At 36.6% G+C, this 26,212-nt stretch overlaps 2 protein-coding genes across 5 annotated transcripts in view; one reads left to right on the top strand and one right to left on the bottom strand.

Annotated features, from left to right (window-relative positions):
• Nucleotides 1-26,212, bottom strand: part of snapc2 (small nuclear RNA activating complex, polypeptide 2) — a 66,360-nt gene that overhangs the window by 26,606 nt on the left and 13,542 nt on the right. The gene's annotated exons all lie outside the window — the stretch shown is intronic.
• On the top strand, nucleotides 263-25,698 carry nat16 (N-acetyltransferase 16). 4 transcript variants are annotated; one of them, XM_079605173.1, is made up of 8 exons: nucleotides 366-590; nucleotides 7,003-7,226; nucleotides 8,857-9,081; nucleotides 11,672-11,721; nucleotides 23,798-24,163; nucleotides 24,246-24,378; nucleotides 24,528-24,576; nucleotides 25,074-25,325. In XM_079605173.1, the coding sequence occupies exons 2-5, from the start codon at nucleotides 7,011-7,013 to the stop codon at nucleotides 23,811-23,813; spliced, it is 507 nt and encodes a 168-aa protein (XP_079461299.1). In that variant the 5' UTR covers nucleotides 366-590; nucleotides 7,003-7,010; the 3' UTR covers nucleotides 23,814-24,163; nucleotides 24,246-24,378; nucleotides 24,528-24,576; nucleotides 25,074-25,325. The 4 variants fall into 4 exon arrangements, with proteins under 4 accessions (XP_079461296.1, XP_079461299.1, XP_079461297.1 ...); XM_079605170.1 differs by lacking the exons at nucleotides 24,246-24,378; nucleotides 24,528-24,576; nucleotides 25,074-25,325 and having other exon boundaries at nucleotides 263-590; nucleotides 9,195-11,721; nucleotides 23,798-23,894; XM_079605171.1 differs by lacking the exons at nucleotides 366-590; nucleotides 7,003-7,226; nucleotides 8,857-9,081 and having other exon boundaries at nucleotides 9,096-11,721; nucleotides 25,074-25,698.

The raw sequence follows: 26,212 nt of genomic DNA, 5'->3' as shown, positions 1-26,212 counted from the left end.
ATATAAATATTTTATTATGATATACGCCTGCTACTATAGGCCAGTAAATGCAACACTCAGTTTTGTTCATTTATAAAATATGTAGGATTCTTTCTATCTGCCTAAAGGGACCTTGGCCTGAAAAAGGTCACCAATTTCGATACTTGTCCGAACACCTGTGCACCATCTCTTTTGTATATGCAAAGCACATTTACTCAAATTCAGCTGTGTATGTACAGTATCTATTTAAGTTGCAAAAACCAAGGGGAGCAAAGCATGCACTGAGTCAACAGAACAGCACTCTAGTGTTCGGACGCATTGGGAGTGAGGGTGAGAGGCAGAGGGAGAGAGAAGAGAGAGGTCGATCATGATTGGGTGATGGTTTAGGGGGTTGGCATACCTCTCTGCTCCTTACTGGGGGATGGGGATGTGGATGGGAATTATGGGAGGGGCTTCACAGTGACCTCATACTTCATATATTGTAAGCCTGAACCGGCATTACCTAAAAATTCTTCCTTTAATCTAACCGCAGTGCAACGAAATCTTACATCTATTCAACATCTGCCAATCTGACCTCTGTATTCTTCACCGGTCCGACGCACGACGTAGAGGTAAGTGAAATGCTCCTCTGTGTCGGCTAGAAAGGATTTTGCTCGTGCCGCCTATGCATGGCAAGGGCTCGGCGCGGTCGAACAGTCATTGTACTTGGATTTTTTTACGTCTTCAAATTGTCATGAACATCACGCATTTGCTGTATTGTCCTTCTCACCCTTTTATTAAGTCTCACGGCTATTTTGCACGGGCCAAATTAATACATCGTAGAGCCGACAAGGCAATGAATGAAATGTAAAGAATTCGCCGGGAACCCCGCAGTATAGGTTTTGTTATATGTTGGCATTCATGTCGAGCAGCCTATTTTCGTGTGGTCTCTATGCGTGCGACGTTTTTCAATTTATGCCGGATGCCTGGACGGAATTTGTGGAAAATGGAAATGTATCGAATAAACCAGTTATAATATTAACAATGGAACTGTTTCGTTTATAGATGATAGGAACTCCTGTCTAATGTCTCCCCGCTTGACATGTCAAAACGTTATGTAGGCTAAAATGCACAACAATATCGATGTATTATTTATTTATATTAGAATTTACAATATAAACATTATATGAATGTATATAGACCTACTATTGCACCATTAGAGTGAGATCTAATAGCAAGATTTTGTGTTAGATCATTGCTTTAATTTCTGTTTCGAGTGGGGGCGGGGCGAATCAATAGGGTCGGATTGCAGTGATGCTGCTGAGAACACGACACGGCTTTCACTTGAAAAGATGCTGAATGCATCCATCGTTACATATATAATCATATATCTGTTGTATTTATATAATAGGCCTATTTATTGAAATGTTAATTGCTGACTTTGTTTTTTGATAATTCTAAATCTAATGTTAGTCAGTCGAATGTAGGCCGATTCTTGGTTAACCGATGCAGTGCTTATGTCCTGTTCGTGTTTTGTAGTTCTTGCTGGTGAAGTCGGCAGGCTCATATCATAGTTATTTTCCACTGGCACGTGAATGCCCATGCTGACGCACCATAGCCTTCCTCCAGTGTACATGACATAACCGCGAGAAGTAGGAGAGACATATGGCATGCCCTATTATTAATGGACATGGTGTGCAGGCAAGCTGCTGCAGTGGTGCAAGGCATGTACCAGTGTCATGCTTAGCCCATTTTATCATGCTACTTTTGATTTTTGATTTTGCTCCACATACCGCAATACTGCATTTAATGAGCTATTTTAAGTTCACTGCACACGCGCCCACACACACACACACACACACACACACACACACACACACACACACACACACACACACACACACACACACACACACACACACACACACACACACACACACACACACCTAAGAGAGATATGTGGGGTTTTTTAAATACATTTTTATCTGTCAAGAATAATGTTTCAAGCATGCAAGTTGTTTTTGTTCATTATAACATTGTCAAGAATGACTAATGAATAAAGTGATAATTCACCCACAAATAAAAATGCTGTCATTCTTTACTCACCCTCATGTTGTTCCAAATCTATTATGTTGTATTGTTATTTTTTTCCCATGGAACGCAATAGATATATTTTTTTAAAGAATCTTTACACAGGTGTTCTCCATTCATTTATAGTGACCATGGGTGTCATGCTCCAAAAAAGGACAAACCCCTCCATATAAATAGTCCCTATGCCTTGTGTCATATGATAGCTTTGTGTGTGGTTGGTTACCCCTAACCCTAACCATGGCATGTTGCACCAGGTTTGAAGTCAAAAAGCAGATGGTTCTAACATGTCTTATTGTATGCAATGCGCCAAAAATAGCAGGATGGAGAATAAAATTTAAGGAGTAAAATCCAAAATTTTGTTCTATTCCTCGCACAAATAACTGAAATGGCTCTGAATATAGCGCACAAATAATAAGGACTGTTGTTTTTTAGGTCTTTTTGGAATTTGACACTATTTGGTTACTATGAACTTGCATTGTATAAAAAAGAACTGTGTGAAAATTCTTCTGAATTACTCCTTTTGTGCTCCACAGAACAAAAGAACACATAAGGAACGGCATGAGGGAGAATAAATTGTGACAAAATTGTTTTGAGTGAACTTTCTGTTAAATTATTCTTCTCTGTACTCTAACTATTGTCACCTTTATCTTCACGTATTCATACAGAGCTTGCTGTGTTGATTCCACTTTGTTATCACGTTCACCATGTGACACGACAGAACTTGCCACTGACCTAAATATGTGTTCAATATGTGTTCCATAATAAAATATCGACAGTAAATGTCAATTTGCTTTTATGCTGACATGAGACGCCAAAATGACACTGCATAAAGAAAGAGAGCAATTAAAACACAAAAGCATTGCGAATGAACTCATTTAGGAGTATGTCTTTTGTTCATCTTGTATCGACGGATTCGTATTTAACACTGATGTGTTAGTTCATTTCTAAATCTATTACACATTTTCTTACTGAATTGTATTGCAGGCATTTAAAATGGAAATGTTATGAAAGGCACATTATTTTTCAAGGTTATCCGCTCCCATAATCTGGTCTAATGAATTATGACAAATATGGGAGAGGAAGCAACAGAATGAATGTTTTGTCATTAAGACGGGAATTTAAAAGAGATGAAATTAATTGCTATCTTGTATGATGCATGAGAATGGATGATGAATAGTTCATCTAGTCCAGAATTATTTACCATTCTAATATTTTTTTTATTCACATTATGTATGATGCTCAGATTAATCTATAATGATCTTATATTTAAAGCAAAGTGCTGATAAACAGAAATTTTTTTTAGTGATGCACCGAAATGAAAATTCTGGGCCGAAACCGATACCGAAAATTTAGGATGCACTTGGCCGAAAACCGAAACCGAAAATTTAGGATGCACTTGGCCGAAAACCGAAACTGAAGCCGAAAATGGCTTCTTTTAAAAACTTTAATATATATTTATTTATATTGCTTAATTTTTAATGGATCTGAAATGAAAAATCACAAACCAATAGAATAATCATCAAACTTTTATTACCACTAACAGTTACATAACAAAACCTTAAATATTTTATATTACATGCGCTTCATGAGGCACACGATAATGCCTCTCTCTCTCCCTCTCTGCCGTGCACGCGCTACACGGTTTGGAGCACAGTCTCTGTCTCGCGGGCGCGCTCGCTCTAGATTCCGGAGATTTTAACTAATTCGCGGGCATCAGTGAGCCGCTATCAATATGCGGGAGACTCCATAGACAGTCCCGGAACTTCCGGGAGACTTGGGATGTCTGTATTTCTATACTGAAATAATATCGGCATTATAATTATTGATTTTTCATGACGCATTTTTTTGGTGCCCTCTCAGCTCATGCGCGTGGTGGGAGCGGCGGCGCTGGTTGTCCTCATCTAAAACTTTAAAATACTTCCATACCGCTGACATGCTCAATCTTTGCAGACGCGTGCAAACAGCTCGACCGTGAGTGAAATCTGCTTGAGCACGGAGGGGAGGGGTGGGGTGTGTGACGAGTGACAGCTCAACCGTAATTGAAACTGGGAGGGGCGCGGTTGACATTTTCGGCTGGCTTTTTTATTTCGGTCCGAAACCGATAATGCCATTTTCGGCGACCGAAATTTCGGTGCACCCCTAAAATTTTTTTTCTTTGAATAGGATTTTTTCTGCTCAGATTATGTAAATGTGCCACAATACGCTTGTAGAGAGAACATAATGCTGTAACGTTCCTTGTAGATTACACTTTCATTTATGTCCTTATGACCTTCTCAGTATGCCAACCTCCTTTTGTCTTGATAATATTTTTTCCCCATAAATTACATAAACATATCTTAAATTTTTCCCCTTGCATGATTGTTTTGCATTTGACCTAATTGTGATTCTTGAATGAAAAAAAAAAACTAGTTAATAGGCCCTATGCACAGCTGCACTACTTCCTGAATTTAAGCAGGGTTTTTTGTTTCCTGTCTGCCAGGATTGGCCAAACTGATTAATCCAGGTGTGTCTGACCAACAACAATAATCAGACACACCTGGATTAATCAGTTTGGCCAATCCTGGCAGACAGGAAACAAAGGACCCTGCTTAAGTTCAGGAAGCAGTGCAGCTGTGCATAGGGCCTATAGGCAGACACATCTGACCTTTGTTATATTTAATTAATATGATGTTGAGATGTAAAACCTATTGAGGACCTTAGCCCAAACGTGTGACTTTTTTTCATTTTCAGCTTTCTTTTCCATTTAATTTTTAACAGGTGGCAAGTGTTTGCCTGACTACAGTAGTGAAAATAAACTATAATGGGTACAATCTCAATCAAACTGAAGCTCACAGAAGCCCATTATTTGGCAGTGCCAAATTGTTGGTCAGGTCAGACACTACATCATACTAGTATGCATCAAATCAATTGTCTTTGTTAAAGGTTGTAGGAGCATGCATCTATAAAACTAAGCAGTATGCAATAAACTCATGAGAGCCCACTTGACCATAACAGTATCACGGCTTGAATAGAAAGTGAGAGCAGGGGTTAACTGGGTTAGTTGTGTTAATTTAAGTATGTAGTCCTAACAGACACTTATTCAAACCAATGCACAGTACATTTATTAAAAAGATAATACCTGGAATAACGTGGTTATGCTACAGCCCACTGATCACTCCTTGCAATGTTTGAACTTAGAGCCTTTTGACATTACCAGCCCAGATCTATAACAGCACTGGGGCCCGTGAAAATTCTCACAGTAGAGCAACACCAACGTCATGGTTCCCAGGGAATGCGTCAATTGATAAAATGTATACTCTGAATACAATGTAAGTAGCTTTGGATAAAAGACTGAAAACAAAGGGCAGATTCAAATATTCTGCTCAGTGTCTCTGAAGAAGTTGTTTATCTGTGCAGTCAGATTCCAGTACTCCATGGAGCAGTCAGTTGTAAAACATACAGAGAGCTTTATTTGTAGAATACATTTACATAGTCTTTCTCGACCGGGTCCTCATGATCTACTCAACAATGTGATTGTTTTCTTGACTTCATACTTTATGCTTGCGGGTAAAATATGTGTATGATGTTATACTTTTTTTCACATTCATCCTCTCCTTCAATGTGATGTAATTGTAATAACTCTGCCTGAGGCAACTTTAAAGTCTAACCCATGGAGAGATGACAAGTCGAGCACTATGATATAACAGCAGATAAGGACTTTTTTGCAATTGTATAACACATCTCATTGAAAGATGTCATGCACTATAACTAGATGTTCACAGACACTAATTAACACATTGGTGCTAAAGTCCATTGAGAAGTTATATATTTCATGCATCTTCAAAAGAACTAAATAATTAAAAAGAAATCACAATTGTTTGGAACTCATTAACGGACCGTTATGCAGCCTCACAGATTGCACTAACCTGATGGAATTTGCTAATTGGTGCTTTGATATTTTTTTGTTCTCTTATTTACAGAGATAAATTCATTTGGGGTTAATGAGGGTTACCTAGACTGACCGAGCATGAGTTAGGTTAGGGAATCTAGGGAAACACATTGATCCGGCCCAATGGAAATATCAGACATCTGTTGAGTTTAAGCGAACTATCCCATTTCAAATTGAAGGGCAAATGAAAGACTAAGAGAGACAGTCACATGGAAATTTGGAAATCGAAAATTGCATAGCAATTGGCAAATGAACCATGAGTGAATAGTTTTTGTCACAGCATCACAAAGTGCTGTCCCATACATGTTTGCCAAACCCAAATAAGCTTTCAGACATGAAGGGTTTTCCCATTACAGTAGTGCATCAATGGAAAAGTACCAGGGCTTTCTCAACCGGTAAGGGCCCAAGGGGGTGCAAACAATGTTTGCTCTGTGACTTGTTCGCAGTGTTGTTCCCACTGCACGGATTTTCTGCCTTTCAATCCCTGACACTCACCACCCATATATGCGTGCCTGCACACATCTGCCTACCCATCCGCTCCACCTTCCCCTGGATGTCTCACGCCATTATTTCCCAAGTCCTTTCAAAAAATGTGTTTATTTTCCACTGGGAACCAGGGCAATGCTGCTCAGTGAGAATTAAAAAAGGGATTAAGGGTTCTGGCAATAGGAGGTGGACATGTCTGTGTATGTGCGTTGGCTGAGGGGCGTCTGTCTCGCATTTGGGCACGGTTACAAGCTGCCGCTATTGATGCCAACCTGCTGGCGTGTTGGCAAGGGAAGATAAACACTGCGACATGAAGCATAAACCTTGCACTGTACTGAGCTGATAAGGACCCTCACATGATTTTTTTTTGTAAAGTTCAATCTTGACATCCTTGAAATGTAAAATGCAGGAAATAAAATTTGCAAAGGGACAAAATATTGAATGTCACATGGAACCTCTTTTTGGGTCACAGATCATAACGTGATTCTCAAGTAGAAATCTCATTGTAAATCTCTTTCCATGATTGACTGTGTCTACAGCTCTAAGGATGAAGATTGAAAACGGCCTGCCTTGCTCTCAGCTCCCCGAGGCCCCTCCTCAGACCGGCCTACAGTTTACGGTGGCGACGGAAGAGGACTTTGATGACATCATGGCCATGAGCAAGGATATCTATGGTGGCCTGGACTATCTGCCCTCCCGCTATCAAGCCTGGCTGCAAGAGACCAACCGCACTGTCATTTTGGCTCGCAAGCAAGGCAAAGTGGTAAGAAAGCGGATATGGAGAGATTTTCTGCAGTGCGTGTTACACCCTCATTCCTTCAAAGGGATAGTTCACCCAAAATGAAAATGATTTATCCATCCCCATGTCATTCCAATCTCACATGACTTTCTTTTTTGGGGGAAACATGTAAGGAACATACAGGATATTTGAATAAAACCATAATACCTTCTGCTAAAACATCCAGGCAAAAGTAATAACAACAATTATAATAATTGGTCTAACTTGTATTTTTCATTTATAATTAAATGTTTTAATTAGAGTTAATTATAAAAAATAAAAAACATTTTTATATTTGTATTACTATTGTATTAATACAATACAATACTTTTTAATATAATTTATATTTATATATATATTATTTTCTTTACTTTCAAGGGTAAACCATCCAGCTTTTTTTTTATGCAGAAAAGACCTTTTAGTTTCTATGTTTAGTTGAGAACAGGTTGATAATTACAACTCGAAAGGCTAAAAACGTCTGTCCACAAACATTGTGTCTTCTGAAGCCAAACAGTGATACTTTTTTTTTTTTTTAAAGGTACCCTATCTAACTTTTGTGGTTAAAAAACAAAACTACATGCATTTTGCGGAAGAACATTGTTTTGGTTGTGCTTTGACTCTGCATGACTGTGCGGATGATTTTGGTTACTAAAACTAAAAAAGAGAACGATTATCCTACTGCTCAAACATTCACTACAGGTTTAAGAGATATAACCAGTTAAGATGGAAAGGATCTCAAGCTGGCTAGCTGAAGATGTTACTGTAGCTATACACATTAATAGACATGGTACTTCCTTGAAAATAAATTCCAGCACAACGCTACAACAATCCATATTGAAATGACCCTTCACAGTAATGCTTTACAATAAACTCTGTTAGAGAGCTACATATGGCAATTTATCTGTTCAGTAAAATACCTTATTCAACTGCTGAGTTACAAAAAAAGGCATTTCCGCATCGCTTTTACATTTCAAATCCCTCAGTTCTCGCCATCTCCAAAAAGCCAAGCAAATGTTGATTCTGGTTTTATTACGAGCTCTTTCACGCTCTCTATTTGCCAACAGACTCTCCATCAGACTCAGCTTTTTTTAAAACGGTGATTCCCCGGAGGTTCGAGATTTAACAATCTCCTTGTCAACCTTTTTTGTTCTTTGTGACAACTATCCTATGCCAGTCCTACACCATACGCATATAAAAGTAGCCGTAGTAACTTTTCCCTATTTACGGATATAAGGAGACAAGAACGGGCGAGTGACGTTGGTACGCAATTTCCTGTGAAAACCATCCCTCCCGGTCTAAAATATAAACACTTACAATAGGCTATAGTAAATCATTATTTAAATTGTGTTTATTTTAATAGTTACAAAGTGTACCTTTAAATTTATTTATGCACTGAAAATTAAACAGCTTGACAGACCCAGCCTCATTCATTCATATTATATGGAAAAGACTGACCAAGACATTATTCAAAATATACCTTTTGTGTTCCATGAATGAAAGAAAGTCATGTAGGTTTAGAACAAAATACAGGTGAGTAATTTATTTTTTTAAACTATCCCTTTCCTGTATTGTAGATATAACTTAGGTCTGCTTTTTATGCAACTACATTTTCCAGATTGCACTGGAGTCAGCGTGTGTTATTGATGATGGTGAGACCATGCTGGTGGAAGGGCTTCGTGTTGCCCCACAGGAGAGGGGGAAAGGTGTGGCAGGGGTTCTTCTTCGGTTTTGCTCTCAATTGGTTAAGTCCAAGTTCCCTGATGTTAAAGTCAGCAGATTGACAAGAGATGACCAACTGGGACCAAAAGACTTCCAGAAATACCGCCTCATCACCAAACAGGTAAGAACCATTTACATTAAAATATAAACATTTTGTTTAGGTAAGGTTTTATCTTGAATAAAACCAGCTAAAGCCACATTGTCTCCATTCTGTCACCAAATTCAAACGTGAAGGGAATCCTCCTGGTGCGCTTCCGTGCTGAAGACCTAAAATTACGCCTTGCTGATCTTGGGCCTAATATCACTATATCAGGGGAGAGTCTGTCCACCACAAACATCCCAGTCCGTTTGGAGCCAGCAGAGGTGCACCAGCTCTTCTTAAGCGATGTTCTAATGCAGGGTGTCCTTCCCAATGCTACCATCGTTCAAGATTGGCAGCCCTTCAAGCCTCTGTCTAGCAACATGGACATCCTGCTGAAGAAGGACATTGATTGGATGGTTGATGATGCCAGGCGCCCAACCATGGCCAGCTTGTGCACCTTCCCGTTCCATGTGCCAATCGGTGATGACTGGTACTACCTCAACATCGACATGTTTGGTAAAGACCTGACACTGGCCATACAACAGCTGTTGTGCCACCTGAGGCGCCACACTGGCACTCTGAAGGGTTACGTCATGTGTCAGGTGTTCCAGGAGCCCGCGCTGTGGAAGCCGATGGCCGAATTCTTTAGGGAGACCCTTAAAGTGGAGCTGGTGAAAGAGTACACAGAGCAGTGTGTTGTGGAGTCTGATGTCGTTTAGTCAAGGAGCCTCAGAAACAACTTCCTTTAAAAATTAGACACCAAACTTGCATAATGAGAGGAAACATCTCCTTCAAATATGGCACCTAAAAAAACACCTAAAATATCTACTTTAAAGGGACAAAAAAAAAATCAGTTCTATTCCGCTTAATGAAAATGCTCTCATAGGACTTAATTTATTTTAACAGCAATTAATTAATTAAAATAAAATGCATGTAAGTGAACAAACTAGAATAAATGTGGTAGATGCTTGTTTAGGTTACTTAATTTATTTCCATATGCAGTACTGTAAACAGTGGCGCTGACAGGACAGGGACTGGAAAAGAGGGAGCAGTTCCAGATTATATAAAATTAGGGACCCAAATTGTTCCAGGCCCTTTCATTTCTGTTAGCATCGCTGACAGTGAAAGCATATTTACTCATGCTGAGTTGAAAAGAAAACTGCACAATCTTTAGGGCACTTTATGAAAAAAAAAAAATGGGATCTCACTTTAGTGTCTGTTGCTTTTTCAGAATGTGGCACTGTAGCTGCTAGAGTATTTAGAGGGGGGAAAAAACAAGAACAACATTTCTTTTTTTAAAGGGACTTTATGACAGGCTACCCATATGCAAATCAAAATGGTTTTTAGTTTTAATTAACTTGAAATGACTAACATTACCACATTGGGAAAATGTAAACCTTTCCGATTTGCTCGTCGAAAAAATGGCCTTTAATAATATTTCCTCTAAAAGTACTTTGCAGTGCTTTAAACTCTGTATCAAATGGTAAATGTCTGGCTGAGAACTTGCTTATACACTTAGATTACAGTCTCAAGTTTTTGCTTTAAGTACTTGAACCTAAAATTAATTTCTATCAGTATTTGTTAACTAACTGTAGATTTAAAGTGCAATTTCAATTACCGTATAATACACTGGAATATTGCTAGAAGTACATTCAGGTAGATACGATTAATAACTAAAAATGAAACGGACAAGTACAATTGTTTTTTTTATTCAAAATTTATTTAAAATTATTATAAACTGACTGATTGGATCACATTTAAATACAAAATGCAGAAAATATAACTTTCTTAAATAGTTCATTAAAAATCATTCAGTTATAATTTAATGTAGGCATCACTATGTAGTGATTTTGTTACATTTTACATATGATTCAGAAGAAACGTGATCTTAAGGAATTTTCTCCACATTAAGCTCTCCAATGAAAAAAAAAAAACACACTTCTGCGATTCACCCATGGAATCATGAAAACAAAACCTCATATTCTGGACAATTGGAAATCTGAGCAAGACAAGTAACAGCCACTCATCTCAATGAAGATTTTTATTTTTTTAAAGTTGACAGACAGACACAATTTATCCGGTGGAAAAGAATGGATGGAATCACCAGTGCTCCTTTTTCTAATGAAGATAAGGACACATCATCTCCTTCTATTGGCCTTGTCTTGGAAGAAAGAGAAGCGAAATATTGCCAACACAGATCAAGAAAAACAGAAAAAAAGCCTTCAGACCCACATTTAGTTCTTTTGCCCCAAACCCAGATTGCAGCATGCTCTTTTCCTGAAGAACTTTGCCAGAATGAGAGACACACAGTCCACACTAGCAAATGCATCGCTGTTTGTTTATCAAATGGCAAATTTTCTGGCACTAATCGAAAGGTCAAATGAAACAAATGTTCTATTAATTTATAACTTAATATATATGTAAAAAATATAATATAATATAACTTACAGTTTCAGTCCTCACAGAGTCCACTCCTATTTTCAGGCAGATCTGAAAGTCAATCTGTATCCACTAAACTGAAACCCTGAATTTCTTTACTCTTATTTACTAATTATGTCTGGCTTGACTTGATTTGGTGGACTTATTTTGTATCCTTGTATATGAACTCTCAACATCCACTGATGAAAAGGAGGCCACGTCTCCTCCATTTGGACAGCTGCATGTGGGACTTGTATTGCGGTCAGTATACAGGCAACCTTTTTGATTCTGAAAGTTAAGGCATTTTGAAGATTATTAACTGCATTTCAAATGTCAGTTTATTGCATTTGTATAGGTGTACATACATATACACATTTATGTGGTGATTTGAAAGGGAATTTTTGATCAAAATCTTTCGTTGCTGAAATCTCGAAATCCTTCATGTCTGCTATGTGCTTTCAGAGATAATGGTCAAACTCAATTTAAAAATATGTGATCGAGAAGCACAAGGAACATTAATGCTTCAGTTTCCCATGGAAATGAAATTTTCTCAACTCAAAACAGTGAATATTGGCCTTTAAAAAGCTACAAATTATGTTAGAGTCAAGCATCCTTGATATGCTATTTTTAATTGGCCTTTTTCTCCTCTCTAAAGCACTCGTCATATTTAGACATGATCGATTAGAGACCCAAAATGTGTACGGTTTGTGTTTTCTCTTGTACATAGTGCAGTGTATTTAGATTTAAGTGTTATGTATTATGTCAGTTTACCCTAGGCTACGTCTACATTAATCCGGATAGATTTGAAAACGTAGTTTTCGCTTCAAAACGTTCTCCATCCACACTTAACGTTTTCCAAAAGTTTCTCATCCACACTGAAACGTCGGAAAACTCTAATTTCACCTTGCAATGCATGCGCAAACCCTCATAAAAGTTCACTAAGGTGATACAGACAGAACAAGACATAATCAAGTTATCACGCAATTCTTCTGGCAGGATCCTTTTATTTAGCTAAATATCTCACCATTCACTGATGCGTCCAAGTCGCACTCACTCACCATTATGTGTTTGGTCTAAAACGCAACTGCTCTCATGTTTTGCCACAGGACAGCAAATGCGAGTGAATGTTCTGTCATCTTTGCAGGACTGTGGATATGAAGAGTGTGCAAAGTAACATATTTTAGCAGCAGTGTGAAAGGGAATGGCACATAACAGGCACAATATCGGTATAAACATGAATATCTATTGGTACAATATGCGTCACATGATTAAACATGCGTCATTGTTTTCAAATACCTCTGGTTTCACAGTCCACAAACAACAAGAGAACAGCGTTTTCAAGTGTGTCCAGTTTGGAGAGCATTCTCAAAAAGCTTCGTCTTTGTTGCTAAAAACGCCATTACAGTGTGGACGGGCCAAAACGGAGAGAAAAAAAGAGATGCGTTTTCAAACGAAAACATATTAGTGTGGACAAGGCCTTAGTGGTTCGGTCACTTGCCTCTATATTTAGCTGTTACTTTCTTTTGTCATTTTTATCTGTGAGACATTTGCTAATCCAGTAATCACTAAAGAATATTTCTCTTTTGTTGTTGTTTTGATCTTTCAGCTCCATCTTTTAGCACTTTTGATGTCTAATTGCCTTTCCAAGTATTTGTGAATTGTGCAGGAGGTTGTAACTCTATATTTTACACAGGTCCCAGTGTCAGGGCAATGAGACTATAAAAGGTTAGAGGCATGTGACCACCTGATGGTGCCGAGATGTAAAGGATACGTTGCCCCTTGTTTTGCTGGCACACGTGTAGTGAACTTTAAACCTATTTCTTTCAATTATGAAGTGGCTTTTCACTTTCTTTTTCTGGAATGGAAAAATAAGAGGGAGATGAGGGATGAAGCTGCGGCTATGCTAGGAATAGGTGGCGAGGAGAGGACATGTGATCCAGATCATGTTACCACTCTAAAAATGAGTAAACATTCATTTTGTATTGTGCAGATGATCTTTAGCAAGAGAGGCGATCAGGCCTTGCATTTGTAATTTATTTAGGAAGACAGTAACTGTAGTAGACAGACCACCCTGACCAGCATATCTGGTATTTCCCCAAGCTCTGGTTTGTTAGACTCAGCACTAAAGTAATACTTCGAGTGCTAAGACATACAAAGCAAATGTATACATAGGCACTTGTTATCCTGTATGACTGTGGGCCAGTTAAAGTTTCAGGGCTCGTCTCCGAGTAAGTGAAACTGGATAGCGAAAGTGTCATCTTGCGTAGAACAAGGGTTCACCCCAGACTCCCTTTACCTTCCACCTGATCCCCATCAGCTTGACACATGGAAATAGTGAGCAGGAGAGGTTAAAGTAAGAAGATTCAAGGCTTTAAGCCTCATCATATAAATGCCCAGTCCTTTGCCACACTGCTCAATACCTATTCCTGGTTTTTGTTGTCTATTTCAGGATGGTATCTTTTATTTGTCATTTTCCTGACTGCTCTGTAATGTAATGTAATGAAGGGCTTTACGTGTATTAGAATCAGCTGTGTATTGTATGATTTTGTGAACGAAAACGAGAGGAAAACCACCGGGGAGATTAGTTTTTATTCCAAGTCATTATTCAAAACTGAAAACTTAACTGAAAGCCTTATGCAGGTGATATCAGTTGAATTGATGATTTGCACTACCAGAGCTTCAACTCTGCTTCTCCCGTTGTTGTTTTCCATAGAAGAAAAAAAACATATACTGTGTCTATACACAGATGCTTCTGAAATGGCTAAATCACACAGGTATTTTCACCTGTAGTGCACTAAGCTATTTTGTTACATTTGATCTATAAAATCGCATTCATTTGGAGGTAAAAATGCAACTAGATCCCGATGCAAATGGTATTTTATCTCATGCCATGTCAGAATCATCCAACTCCGATTGGATTAACCATTCATCTAGCTGTTCTGATGTGCTGCACTTTATACTGTAGATATGTAGATATTCCAAAGCACAGTGGGGTTTCTTCATAAAACATCAGTGTGTGTTGCTGTAACAGTCATGGTCATTCAGTGGATAACACTATATTTTTTTGTAATCGAATAGGAGCGTAGGCCTATCTGCATAACATTTTTAAATTCAAGGATATTTTTATGTGTGTGCTCCTCACTTGATAGGCTATCCATAGAAGTAATAAAGCTCCTACTTAATGACCATGGTCTGAATAAACCACACTGTACCTGTCTGAAACCGCTGATGGACATATTTACCACTATCAGCAAAGCAGGGACCATAATTTCTACAGACCTCAAAAAGTTGGTGGTTTGAATGTCCATGTCATCCATTCTCTTGATGCAGCAGTGGCTGTTGAGTTTGTTTTCACGCAAGTCTTCCCATTAGCCCTAAAAACAAACTGGGTGTCATGTTTTGTGTGTTTGTGCAATTGGAATACCTATGATGGGAAACTAATGCTTATGGTTGAGATTTTTAAAAAGAAAAAGAAAAAAGAACTCATGGCCAACTGTCAATCAAGAGGGTGTATACAGTTTCAATGCTATAGAGGCATTTTGATTATGATAATTGTTTTCCTTTTTTTTTAAAGATTTCTTTTTTTTGATCACCCAATATGACTGCTTATTCTCAAGCAGTGATGTGACAACTAATGGAAAAGTATTTTAGTATTTTGTTACCTGTTTCTTTTTTCAGAGATTGTGAGAGATGCAGAACTATTTTAAATACAGTAATTTTTTAAAAACCTTATAATCCATGAGAGGTTTTTGAAATGTGCATGTTGTGTGAGTGGGTGGGGAAGGGCTTTACAACGAGCATGAAACTAGATTTACACTGAGCACAAAGACCCTGTAATGACATTCAGAAACTGTCAAATTGAAATCGATGATAACGGACAAATTATTGGTGGAAGTTTAGACAGGGTATTTAAAAATGGTATGGGTAAAACTTTCTTTTCCCCCCTTTTTTTAGCCATGATATACTTTTTTTTTGTTTTTTAGAATTGATAGCCTATACTTCGTTGTGTATAGAAGGATTTAAAAATCTGATCACGGATCAATTTGTTCCTACTCTTTTTGCTAGCGATATTTTATTGTAACTGTGTGCATCTCTATATACGTATTTCTTTGTAGACTTAACAAATAGCTCAGCTTGAATATCTTAACATACAATATATAAGAAATGTATCCAAAACTAGAAACTGTCACTTCTTAAAATCATTACAGCAAAGGTCATAATGTGTAAACTGTAGGCAGTGGTTTAAACTGTACTTGCTATATTTTTTGTTAGTATTGCTATTTTATATTGTTTTTATTTGTAGTTTTTTTTTCCTTTTCTTTTTTTAGATGACAGATTTACAGGTCTAGATCAATGTTAAATTCGAGTACGAATCCTGGCTGTTATGTTATAAGACATGTGCAAAATTAACTTCATTCCCTATTTAACTCATTTAACATACATTCCCTATTATTTTAAAAACAAGAGTATAAATTTGCCTTTACTAAATGCTAAATGTACCAACGAATGTGAGTAGTAACTTGTAAATGGATGGATGATCCAGAAGCAGATTAAAGTGTGACTATAGGCAGATGGTATGAAGGGACCTTATCTTACTTACTAGTAGCGGATATGCCAATGGCCATGAAACTAGTCTATGTGCTCTATCGTATATTGTTACATTAAATGACAATGAAATGTGTATGTTTATAATGTATAGGACAAATTTACTGCACGTAAGTTTTTGTTTACCTCTAACATTGAACAAAATGTAAATTTATGTAAAAATCTAGAACGTCTAAGGTCCGAGCTATGTCTCTGCTGTCAAGTGTGATGAGTAATTCTATTTACAACTTCCCAAAGATCACATGTTGAATGCAGTAGAAAACCAGGTGAAAATACGACTGTCATGTTTCCATATTCTGCCATTTAAAAAAAGCCCAAAACCATAAGATCAATACGGTGTCTTTGACAAGACCCCAAATGTTGGAATTCTGTACATTTTCCATTGAGATACATATTGGACTTTTTGGAGCTCAGTTTTTATGACTGCAATATGTGATTGAAAACAAACAGTGTCACTGCAGTCTTTTCTTGGTTAATGTCACCCTTTTTGTTGTGTTTTTGTATTGCTTTACCTTGTGCATAATCCTTTAACATTTTTAACCTTTTAACTAGTGCTTATGTTGTCAGAGTGTTTGTCATTACCATTGTAACAACGTAACCGTAATGAGCTCTATCTTTAATGGCAACAGATGTAATGCAGTAATTCCTTTGCAAGAGTGAAAATATGGCAGATAACAAATGGCTTTATATGAAGACTTGTGACTAATATTGTTGATCAAATGCATTTGTAAAAGGACTGGTGAGGTTTTAGCCACTTGCTGTAGTTGCAATGCAGTATCAGAATGAACAAAATGTATCTAAATAGCATAGTTTAGATGTTATTCGCTAAGTGATGTTTTGAATTGATGTATTAGAATAAGTGTTTTATTTTCCAAATTGTTAATCAAAACTTAGTGTTAGAGATATTTGTGTGTGTGTGTGTTTACCTAACTGTATATTGTGCTATTTAGCAATAAACAAACAAACAAAAGAAAAAAGAAAAAAAAGAGAGAAAAAAAAGAAAAAATATACCTAAAACAACCCTTAAACAAACAAGGCATAGAATGAATTTGAAAATGTTAAGAAGAAACCCCCACAGGAAGTGAATGTTGATGCCAGTGTTAAATGGCAGTTAATCTGAAAAAAATGGGAGCCTACATTAGGTTTTTTTATATATGCATAACGATGTGTATTAACAGAAGCTCAGCAGATGCTTTCAAGGTGACCTACAGTTCAACACAGAACACAAATCACATTACAGAGAAATACCAGGACAAGCAGCTGACAATACACAATGCTTGCCAAGCTAGGCCTTAGTCACCAAGAAGAAACTCCTTACAACTGCAAGTATAATAAAACCCTGCTTGCTAATTACTTTAACTCTTAGCCAGGATGCTTGGAATGAGGGCAACTAATTATGTTTGTTGTTTGTAAAGCGTTTAAATTTCTTTCCACAAGGATGGGGTTTTTAATTCTTTGATGAGCTGTTATTATTGATGGACTCATAAGCCAACACTTGCAAAATGTGCAGTACTGCACAGTGACAGTATATTAACCATCCCAAAATAGGGCTGTGTCTTCGGGCCCACTATTATCCATAAAAACGATTGCACCATTATATTATAGAGAACACATGGACTGGCTTGGTAAGCAACAAACATGCAAACATCCACACCGAAGAGGGCTATAGAATGGGATAGCGTAAGATAAGTGAAACAAAAGCAGTGCTACGATAGTCGAGGAAGGATATATATATACACACACACATATATATAAGGCAATGACAAATGGAGAACGTGACAAGCTTCTTTGCTGAACTATGCTGACACGAGGAGCAGCTGTCACTGCAGCCTCACATTATTGACCTCTATTTTACTACTGCGCTAGATTACAATAGTGTTTTATGGATGAGCATTTTTTTAATAAACACACTTAGGAAAATGTGAATGTCTCAAATGTTTGGTAAAAATGGTGGCAGACAGAACATGAGAGGTGGACAGCTGCTAAAGATGGGTTTGAAGAATTAAACTCACGCCACCTGTTCTTGGATTACAGAGAACATTTCAGAAATTCATTGCACTCCAATTCAGATAAGTAAATCAGAGGCAAGATTAAATAAAATGAGTCTAGAGTTTGACATCAGAACTCAATTAATTCCTAATATTTTTTTGGCTCACCCTACTTGGTTGCTTTTGGAAGAGGGACATATTTAAGAGTAAATGAACAGTAAGCAGCATTATTTAATCGCATGATTAATTTAGGTAATTTTATGATGACAAGGAGAAGAGAAATTATATTTGACTTGGTTTCCGAATTAAGTGCGTCAGCCTAAAAAATCATGGCGAGAGTTGGGATTAAAGTTGAATGCTGGAAAAAAAATTCTGTTTTTATAGTTGGAATTCAGGTTCTAAAATGAATGGGGGCTTTGGGCAAAAATGACACCAACGTGAACAAAATGTCCCCCAAATTCAATATATGTTGGCAAAAAAATGCCCCTGCACAATTAAGCTAGATCTATTGAAATTAATAAAATGTGTCGATTTCGGCATTCGACATTTACAATGGATTTGTTGCGTCAAATATTTTTTATGCATGGGGTGCAGCGTTGAACATTATAACCAATCACACAGTTTTTTTTTTGTGTAAATACATGTAGATGAGCAGCATTAAAAGCCTGATGTTGAAAAATATTTGATTGGTAACAGTCTATATAGTATTGTGATTGATTGAACTGGTTACATTTAAGTATTTGACATAAAAAAACAACAACACAGGTATATTTAATGAGGTAATTGAAAAAAAATACTACAAACGTAAACTGACCCATTTGGAATTATATTGAATGTTTGCTCCAAAACATTAATAAGGTGTTCAAATCAAAATAAAATCATCATATTTGACCTTCATAATACTAAATGAGGTGGGATTATGTGGTTGCAAAAAGGATGTGATATGAAATGGTACTGCATGTACTAAAAACATTAAACCATTCTAGAAAAAAAAAGAGAGAGAGAGAGAGAGAGAGAGAGAGACGAGGTCCTTTGTGAGTTATATAATAGCAATGGCCTAGACAGCGTCAGAGTGGAATTTACCCAAACTCTATTTCTTGCTATGCAGAGCTACAGAGGGGGATGGGAAAGCACAGTGTTGCAGTGTAATAAAATGCAGTGAGGTCAGCCTGTGTGTTAAAGTGGGGGTGGGGGTTCAGGGTATAAAACCCCATTGGGATATTGAAAGTAAGACTGGGGTTAAAGGAGAAGAGGTGGGGGGAAACTGGATCGGGCACACAAGCTGGCTTCATCTTTCTCCTCAGTACACAAACCAAACACATGCTATTGTATTCCAGGAGACAGAATATAGAAAAGCAGGGTGATGGATATGGTGTTACATAGATGCATTATGCAACACATCCCCTGTGAACGGTTATAAACACACACACACACACACACACACACACACACACACACACACACTTATTATTTATTTGTAATATTTATACATATTATATATCATATTTTTTATACTTATTCATATGCATGTATAAATGTGTGTGTGTTTGTGTGTGTGTGTGTGTGTGTGTGTGTGTGCGCGTGTCAGGTTGCATAAATTATATTTACAGCAACATATCCACAGTAAATAGTGTTAGCTAGCACATGATCACATGCCACACACAGAGCGCTGAAACCTCTGTATGTACACCTGTCCATCTGACAGATGGGAATGGGGGAGGGGTGGAGAGAGAGAGAGAGAGAGAGAGAGAGAGAAAGACAGTAGGAGAGAAAATGGGTCAGAGGAAGAAGCAGAGGATACAGAAAAAGAACACACGTGTAATACAAATAGAAACGGAAAATAATCAAGCAGACAGAATTTAAGAACAAAGCCACAAAGTTAATTAGATGTTATTTTAAGCTCATACACTACAATACAACACAATCTTGATCAGATGAATCACATTACATCATTTTTGTAAATGACAACAATATCAGCGTGCTAAAAACATCAGTGCGAATGTGTCTGTGTAAGTGTGTACCTCAGTCTTGCCTCTAGAAATCTAGATTTTCCTGGTTTAGTCTCAACTCTAATAACAGTCTGAGGCAGGGTTTGTGTGAAAGCAGGGTTCGAAATAAATTCTGCAAGAAGAATCTTACCATGGTATAGACAATCACGTTTCAATTTTTTTTCTTTTTTCGAAAGCTCTGAATAGTCTTTAAGGGGAGCAGATGTCAATGGCTCATAAATAACTCAAATGGATTTGTTGGTCAGAGCAGGGCAGATGTTTATGTGTAAATGTGTATGTGTGTCTATATGTGTGTGAGAAAATGGAAGAGAGAGAGAGCAACAGAGCACATGGTGTGGACAGAGTGTAAATTAGGACTAACGCCATTAATAGGAGGAAAGGGAAGGTGGTTTTATAGAAAGAGGACAGTGTGACCTACACACTCACAAAATGACCTGCTAAGAGAATTGCTTTTCTTGCAATTTAGCTTGGTCTAAACTTCTTATGAACTTAGCCTTAGTTAAATTAGGACATTTAGTTTAGACACAAAGTAGTTTTTTTAAAACGTGCCTTAAAACCACATAACTGATGTGCATCTTGAGACAAAACAATAGCACTGATAAGATATATCAGAAGTTGCTTTCAGTGAAAACAGCTCAAACATGTATTTTAGTCTGGGACTAGCTTAAGCCTCATCTGTGAAACCGGGGGTTATACGTATAGGTGAGCAAGCAAGACTTTTTAAGTGGCTTCTAAAGTGCAATGTGCAAATAAAGTCTTCATCTGAATAATATTAATAATAATGGAAGATGTCATATTTAACAGATACACAATATTTTTAATTGGTTACAACAAACTAGGAAATGAACGCACTCAGTTGTCACGGCCGTGGTTGCAGGTATTTATGAGGAAACTGATCTAATCGCAGCAGCAATGATTTACTTCACCAAAAAAAAAAAAACATTTAGGGAAAATTACCCGGCACAGAACAACCGGGTATATGCAACGAGAAGAGACAAAGCACTGAAAGAACTTTAAACTTAAATACAAGACCAAACGACAGGTGCACTGATAATCAAACTCTATGAAAACCCATGGGAACATCGAAACACAGGAAACTAAACAAAACCCACCCAACCAGACATGAAACACAGATGATCCCATACATCAGTGAGTCTGGGCTTTTTGTTTAAAAGTGAATCATAGTAATAATAGAGAATTTAATGATATTAATGATAATATTAAATTATAGTAAAAGTAAAAATGAACATCTTTATGGTTTGGTGGCAATGTACTTCCAGTCTTACAGATGGGGGGAGGGGGGGCATAAGACAAAAACTGGTTGGCAAACACTGCTCTAGAACGTCAGCACAGCCATAGCTTGACATTTATGTGTGTGCGTGTGTCTGGTCATCTCAACTGTCACCTTGTAGTAAAATTCTTTAACTTCCTGTCTGGGCAATATATATTATGTTTAAGTATGGCATTATTTCAATGTGGATTAAAGCTGCCCTGAGAATGGAAGTTGAATCACTTGCCACTTGATTTGTTTCCATTATTTTGTCTCTCTCTTGCAGTTTCCATTCAATGATTCCATTTCCTCTAGATGATTTTTTTCTTCCATTTTCTAGTGCAATTTTTTTTCATTTGGTGAGCATGACTTTACTTGCAGTTTTTGCATATTAATTTTTACATTAGATAATACACTAGCCTTATACTTTTAAACATTTTCATAAAATTTCATTTGAGTGCCGTTTCTGGGTCGAAAGACATGCTTGGTGGAAACTCCCACGTTCACTAAGCATCATTTCCTTCTTAGAGACATCAAACATCTGAGTTGGCAATAAAAGTAAAAAAAAAAAGAAAAAGAGAGGAAAAAAGAAAGAAAGAACAAAGCGAATTCAAAATGGTTGATGGTAAGATATACAGGTCTAGTGTGAAGTCAGTATAACAACACGCTAACAAAAAAAATCAGACGAAGTAGGAAACAGGCGGAAGAGAAAGTCAGTGTTGGTTAAGTGCGTCAACCATGAACAGCAACTTTCTTAGTGCTCTTCTCATACTTGGCTTCCTGGAATCAGGTAAGTGAATATAGTGTTATTAGTTTGAACAGAGGATGACACATTTATTTATACATTCGACCGGTTAAAGTCAAATATACAAATATGATTGTATGGTAAATGAGGCTATCATGTATCAAATATTTTCAGATATTTATAACACACTAATGCTGACACAACACCTTCACAGCACTTTCACTGACAGCCACTCTTTCAGTATTATACCCTTCAATGAATGGGTTGCTTTTGAAGCATATTTCATTTTCATTCTATGATTTACTTGTAGAATTTACATTATTGATTTATTTATCACGATTTGATTTTGCATTTATTATTTTATTATTATTATTATAAAAGATTAATAAATGTAATAGAGCGAGTTAATTTTTTTGTTTCTAAACACAGCTTGTATTGTGGTTTCAACATTCGTCATAAACTTGTCTCTCTAAAACATTGTTTAGGGCAATACATATATTGCGGTAGGCCTATATAAACCACTTCTGAAACTAAATATAAAACAAACACCTCCATTGTGGCTTCAAAAAGCCATTGCATTATTTTTATTAGTAAATAAGTTTACAAATAATAAAGCTTTACTGGATAGGAAGATTAACTAAATAATCCATTAAAAAAAAAGTTAATTTTATTTATAGCCTATATATTTACACACCTTTTTTTTTGGGGTCAGTAACAACTACACCTGTCACGATAACAAAATTTGTGCTGACGATACAATTAATAATGATTAAAGATTTCATTGTTTTGTTACTACAGTGTAAGCCTAATTTGTATATATAATAAAAATATAATAATATAGGCCCATATGATTTACTTGTAATGTTGTGAAATTGAATAATATGTGACCCTGGATCACAAAACCAGTCACAAGTAGCACGGGTATATTTGGCAATAGCCAACAACAATACATTGTATATGGGTCAAAATGATTGATTTTTCTTTTATGCCAAAAAATCATTAGGATGTTAAGTAAAGATCATGTTTCATGAAGATATTTTGTTAATTTCCTACCGTAAATATAAAACATTTCTTTTTGTGAGTGAACGCAGCACAATCACGAACATAAATGGACAACTTTAAAGGCCGATTTTCTCAATGTTTCGATTTTTTTGCACCCTCAGATTCCAGATTTTAAAATAGTCGTATCTTGACCAAATATTGTCCTATCCTATAACAAACCATAAATCAATATAAAAGCCTATTTATTCAGCTTTCATATGATGTTCATAAAGAATTGACTCACGTGACTGGTTTTGTGGTCCAGGGTCATATATCTCCACATATCTTATAAGTATTTATATAATTATTTATAATATAAATATAATATAATATAATGCAGTCTGGTTAAACACACAAGCCTTCATTTCATATGAAGGAAGACCTTTGTCAACTTTATAATAGCTTCTCTCTACATTTGATGGCATTTCTTTAAGCGCTTAAATTTGCTTTATTTGGATGGCACAAATGTAATTGAAATTTAAACTGCACAGTTATTGTGGTTATCTCAAATAATTGTGATTCATCATACGATTAATTAATAATCGTGACAGGCTTAGTAACAACACTAAACTCTATTTTTCTGAATGTAAGCATTTAGCCTTTTACTAAGCATTCATTCTCAGTCTAAGACAGTGATCCTTATAATCTCTGCATGTTTTTCATTGGTGTTCTTTAACAGGCAAATCAAACAGTGATGTTTCTATCAGTCACAGTCGTGATGGAGATGGTCAGAACATTACCTGTGTCCTCTCAGGGGACGAAAATATGACACAAATCAACTGGGAGATGCTAAGAGGCCCTAATCGCACCAAACTGGGCACGTATCATCCATATTTTGGAACTTACATAAATGGTGAATATGAGACTACAGTGAAGATACAGAAAAAAACCTCTCCATGTCAATCATCATCCCTTCTCATTGAAGTAGCGTCAAATGAGAGTGTGCACATCTGTTGTGCGTTCATAACATTTCCTTCTGGTAAACTGGAGCAGTGTACTGATATCAGTAAGAAAGATGACAGTATCAACCCGTCTACGATAAAAGGTAATGCTTGCCCATGTGGTCCTACACATACTCTGCCAATAAATTTGAGATTTTTTATTTCATTATGATATTTTCGTCATAGATTTTACTTACATGGAGCAAAAACCAAAGCTGGGATTACTTGGACGTTTGGGTGCAATTATCATTGGAACGATTCTTTCCCTTTTTATCCTGACCATCCTATTCTACTTATGCAGAAATAACAACTGCAGAAGGTATAGAGATCACATCTTACAGAGGTTTACGCAAAAACAATGAAGACTAATATTTATAAACATATACATTAAAGATCAAAACATATAGCAAAAAGCTGCACATAAAACGAGATTTGAGAGTAATTTTAATGGGAAATTTGACCTTGCAGGAGGAAGTCTTATGAAATACGAACACACCAGACAGACTCGCCGTCTGAGGTAAGAATTTAAAGCTATAAAGAAAACAATGAATAAATAATTAGAGATAAAGTTTCGGTCGTTAAGAAGGTGAGTGAGGTTAATAATTAACTATTCTTCTAAACAGTCATTCTAAACATGCAAACATTAAGGGGCTCATTCGTTACAGTTCCAGAATTATAAATGCTAAATGTGACTATTCACAAAAAGCATATCAACAGCAGTCACAGTTGAAATGCTCACAGAGCAATCTTGAATTTGCAGTGCAAAAGTGTAAAAAAGTGGAGTGCAGTGCACTGAATTTTAACTGTGATTACAGTACATTAAAGGTATCAGTTTCCTGTTATTTTCTAAGGAACTGCATGATGCATGGTTGCGGTTAAATTTTGAGTGCTGCTCTGCATGACCAATTCCCACGACCCTTGTTTTCGGCAACATCGATATATTCTTCATATTGTTTTACCCTTTTTTAATAACAATAATAAAACCATCCTAAAAATGTAAATCTCTTACTTTAGACACATGCAGAAGAATCAGATGATGCACCAACTTCTCAAAGTTCTCCAAATGGCTTTGACCCCTCAAAACTGTATGCCAAGATCAAAAAAGACCTTTTCTATGGCCGGCTGTGGAAGTCTTACCAAGGCCAACCCAAAGCATGGACACAAGGTACAATGACTGATCAAGGACATGTTTATCACCTGTTAGGACAGAGTCCCTTACCAAAGAGAAATGTAGAGGGCAGCCCCTTGAGGCCAGATACAACTGAATGATTATTTCAGCAGTTGATATTCATATCAAGAGAAACCTAATCATATTTGTGTAATTCTAATGTATTGCATATTAAAAATTATTTCAGATTTAGAAACATGCATGTTTTTATAACTGAATAATCTCATGAATCTTTTACGGTTACAATAGGCTATAAATACAATCTAACATAACATTCACATCTTGTCTTTGCCACAAGTCCAAATATCACATTCATAATGCCTAAGTATCTTATTGTTCATCAAGTCATGCTAAAAGTGTATTTTACTTACATCAAAGAGTCATTTTACTATTTAATACCTTTTAATACTTTGGTAAATGGTAAACTCTGAAATACCTTGAATGATTTGTTAAATAAAGAATCTCCCCTCCCCTACAAATCTATTCTTTTCTTTCTATAAATGCCAAGTCTAACTATTATGATAAGTGATAGACTATATATTACATAGGACAAGGAAATGTTATGCACTTCCGTTATCTAGATGTTGTACTGGTTTTATACTTCCTGCCCGTGGTTGTAAGTTTCCATAACATTACATCCTCTGAGTATAAACTCTTTTTTAGATATGCCTCAAGACTGCAATATCACCTTGTACCCACTGGGTGGGGCTGCGATACTGTTTTTGAAAAGGAAATGGCTGAGGCTAATTATTATTTAATTATATTTTTATTTACTTAAAACGTCTTAAAGAATATATCTGTGCCCACTGTATCGAATGTTGGATAATTATTGACACATGATTAACGATGCCAACAAAACAAAAGAAAGAGGTTCAACTTCAGACTGTATAAAGGTTGGATATTTTAAACACAAAGGCCTGGTTTCACCATAGACAATATATAAGAGGGTTTCACAGACAATAGTTAAGCCAGTATTAGGCCTTGG

This window comes from Phoxinus phoxinus (genome assembly GCF_949152265.1).
Source record: "Phoxinus phoxinus genome assembly, chromosome: 2".
Taxonomy (NCBI): domain Eukaryota; kingdom Metazoa; phylum Chordata; class Actinopteri; order Cypriniformes; family Leuciscidae; genus Phoxinus; species Phoxinus phoxinus.
This window is presented reverse-complemented; position numbering and strand designations above follow the sequence as displayed.

What these genes read in the sequence shown, in the direction of transcription:
- nat16 (XM_079605170.1), top strand. Translation starts at nt 7,011, where the DNA reads ATGAAGATTGAAAACGGCCTGCCTTGCTCTCAGCTCCCCGAGGCCCCT. An exon ending in CTCGCAAGCAAGGCAAAGTG is followed by an intron (nt 7,227 to 8,856) that starts GTAAGAAAGCGG and finishes TACATTTTCCAG; the next exon opens with ATTGCACTGGAGTCAGCGTG. An exon ending in ACCGCCTCATCACCAAACAG is followed by an intron (nt 9,082 to 9,194) that starts GTAAGAACCATT and finishes TCAAACGTGAAG; the next exon opens with GGAATCCTCCTGGTGCGCTT.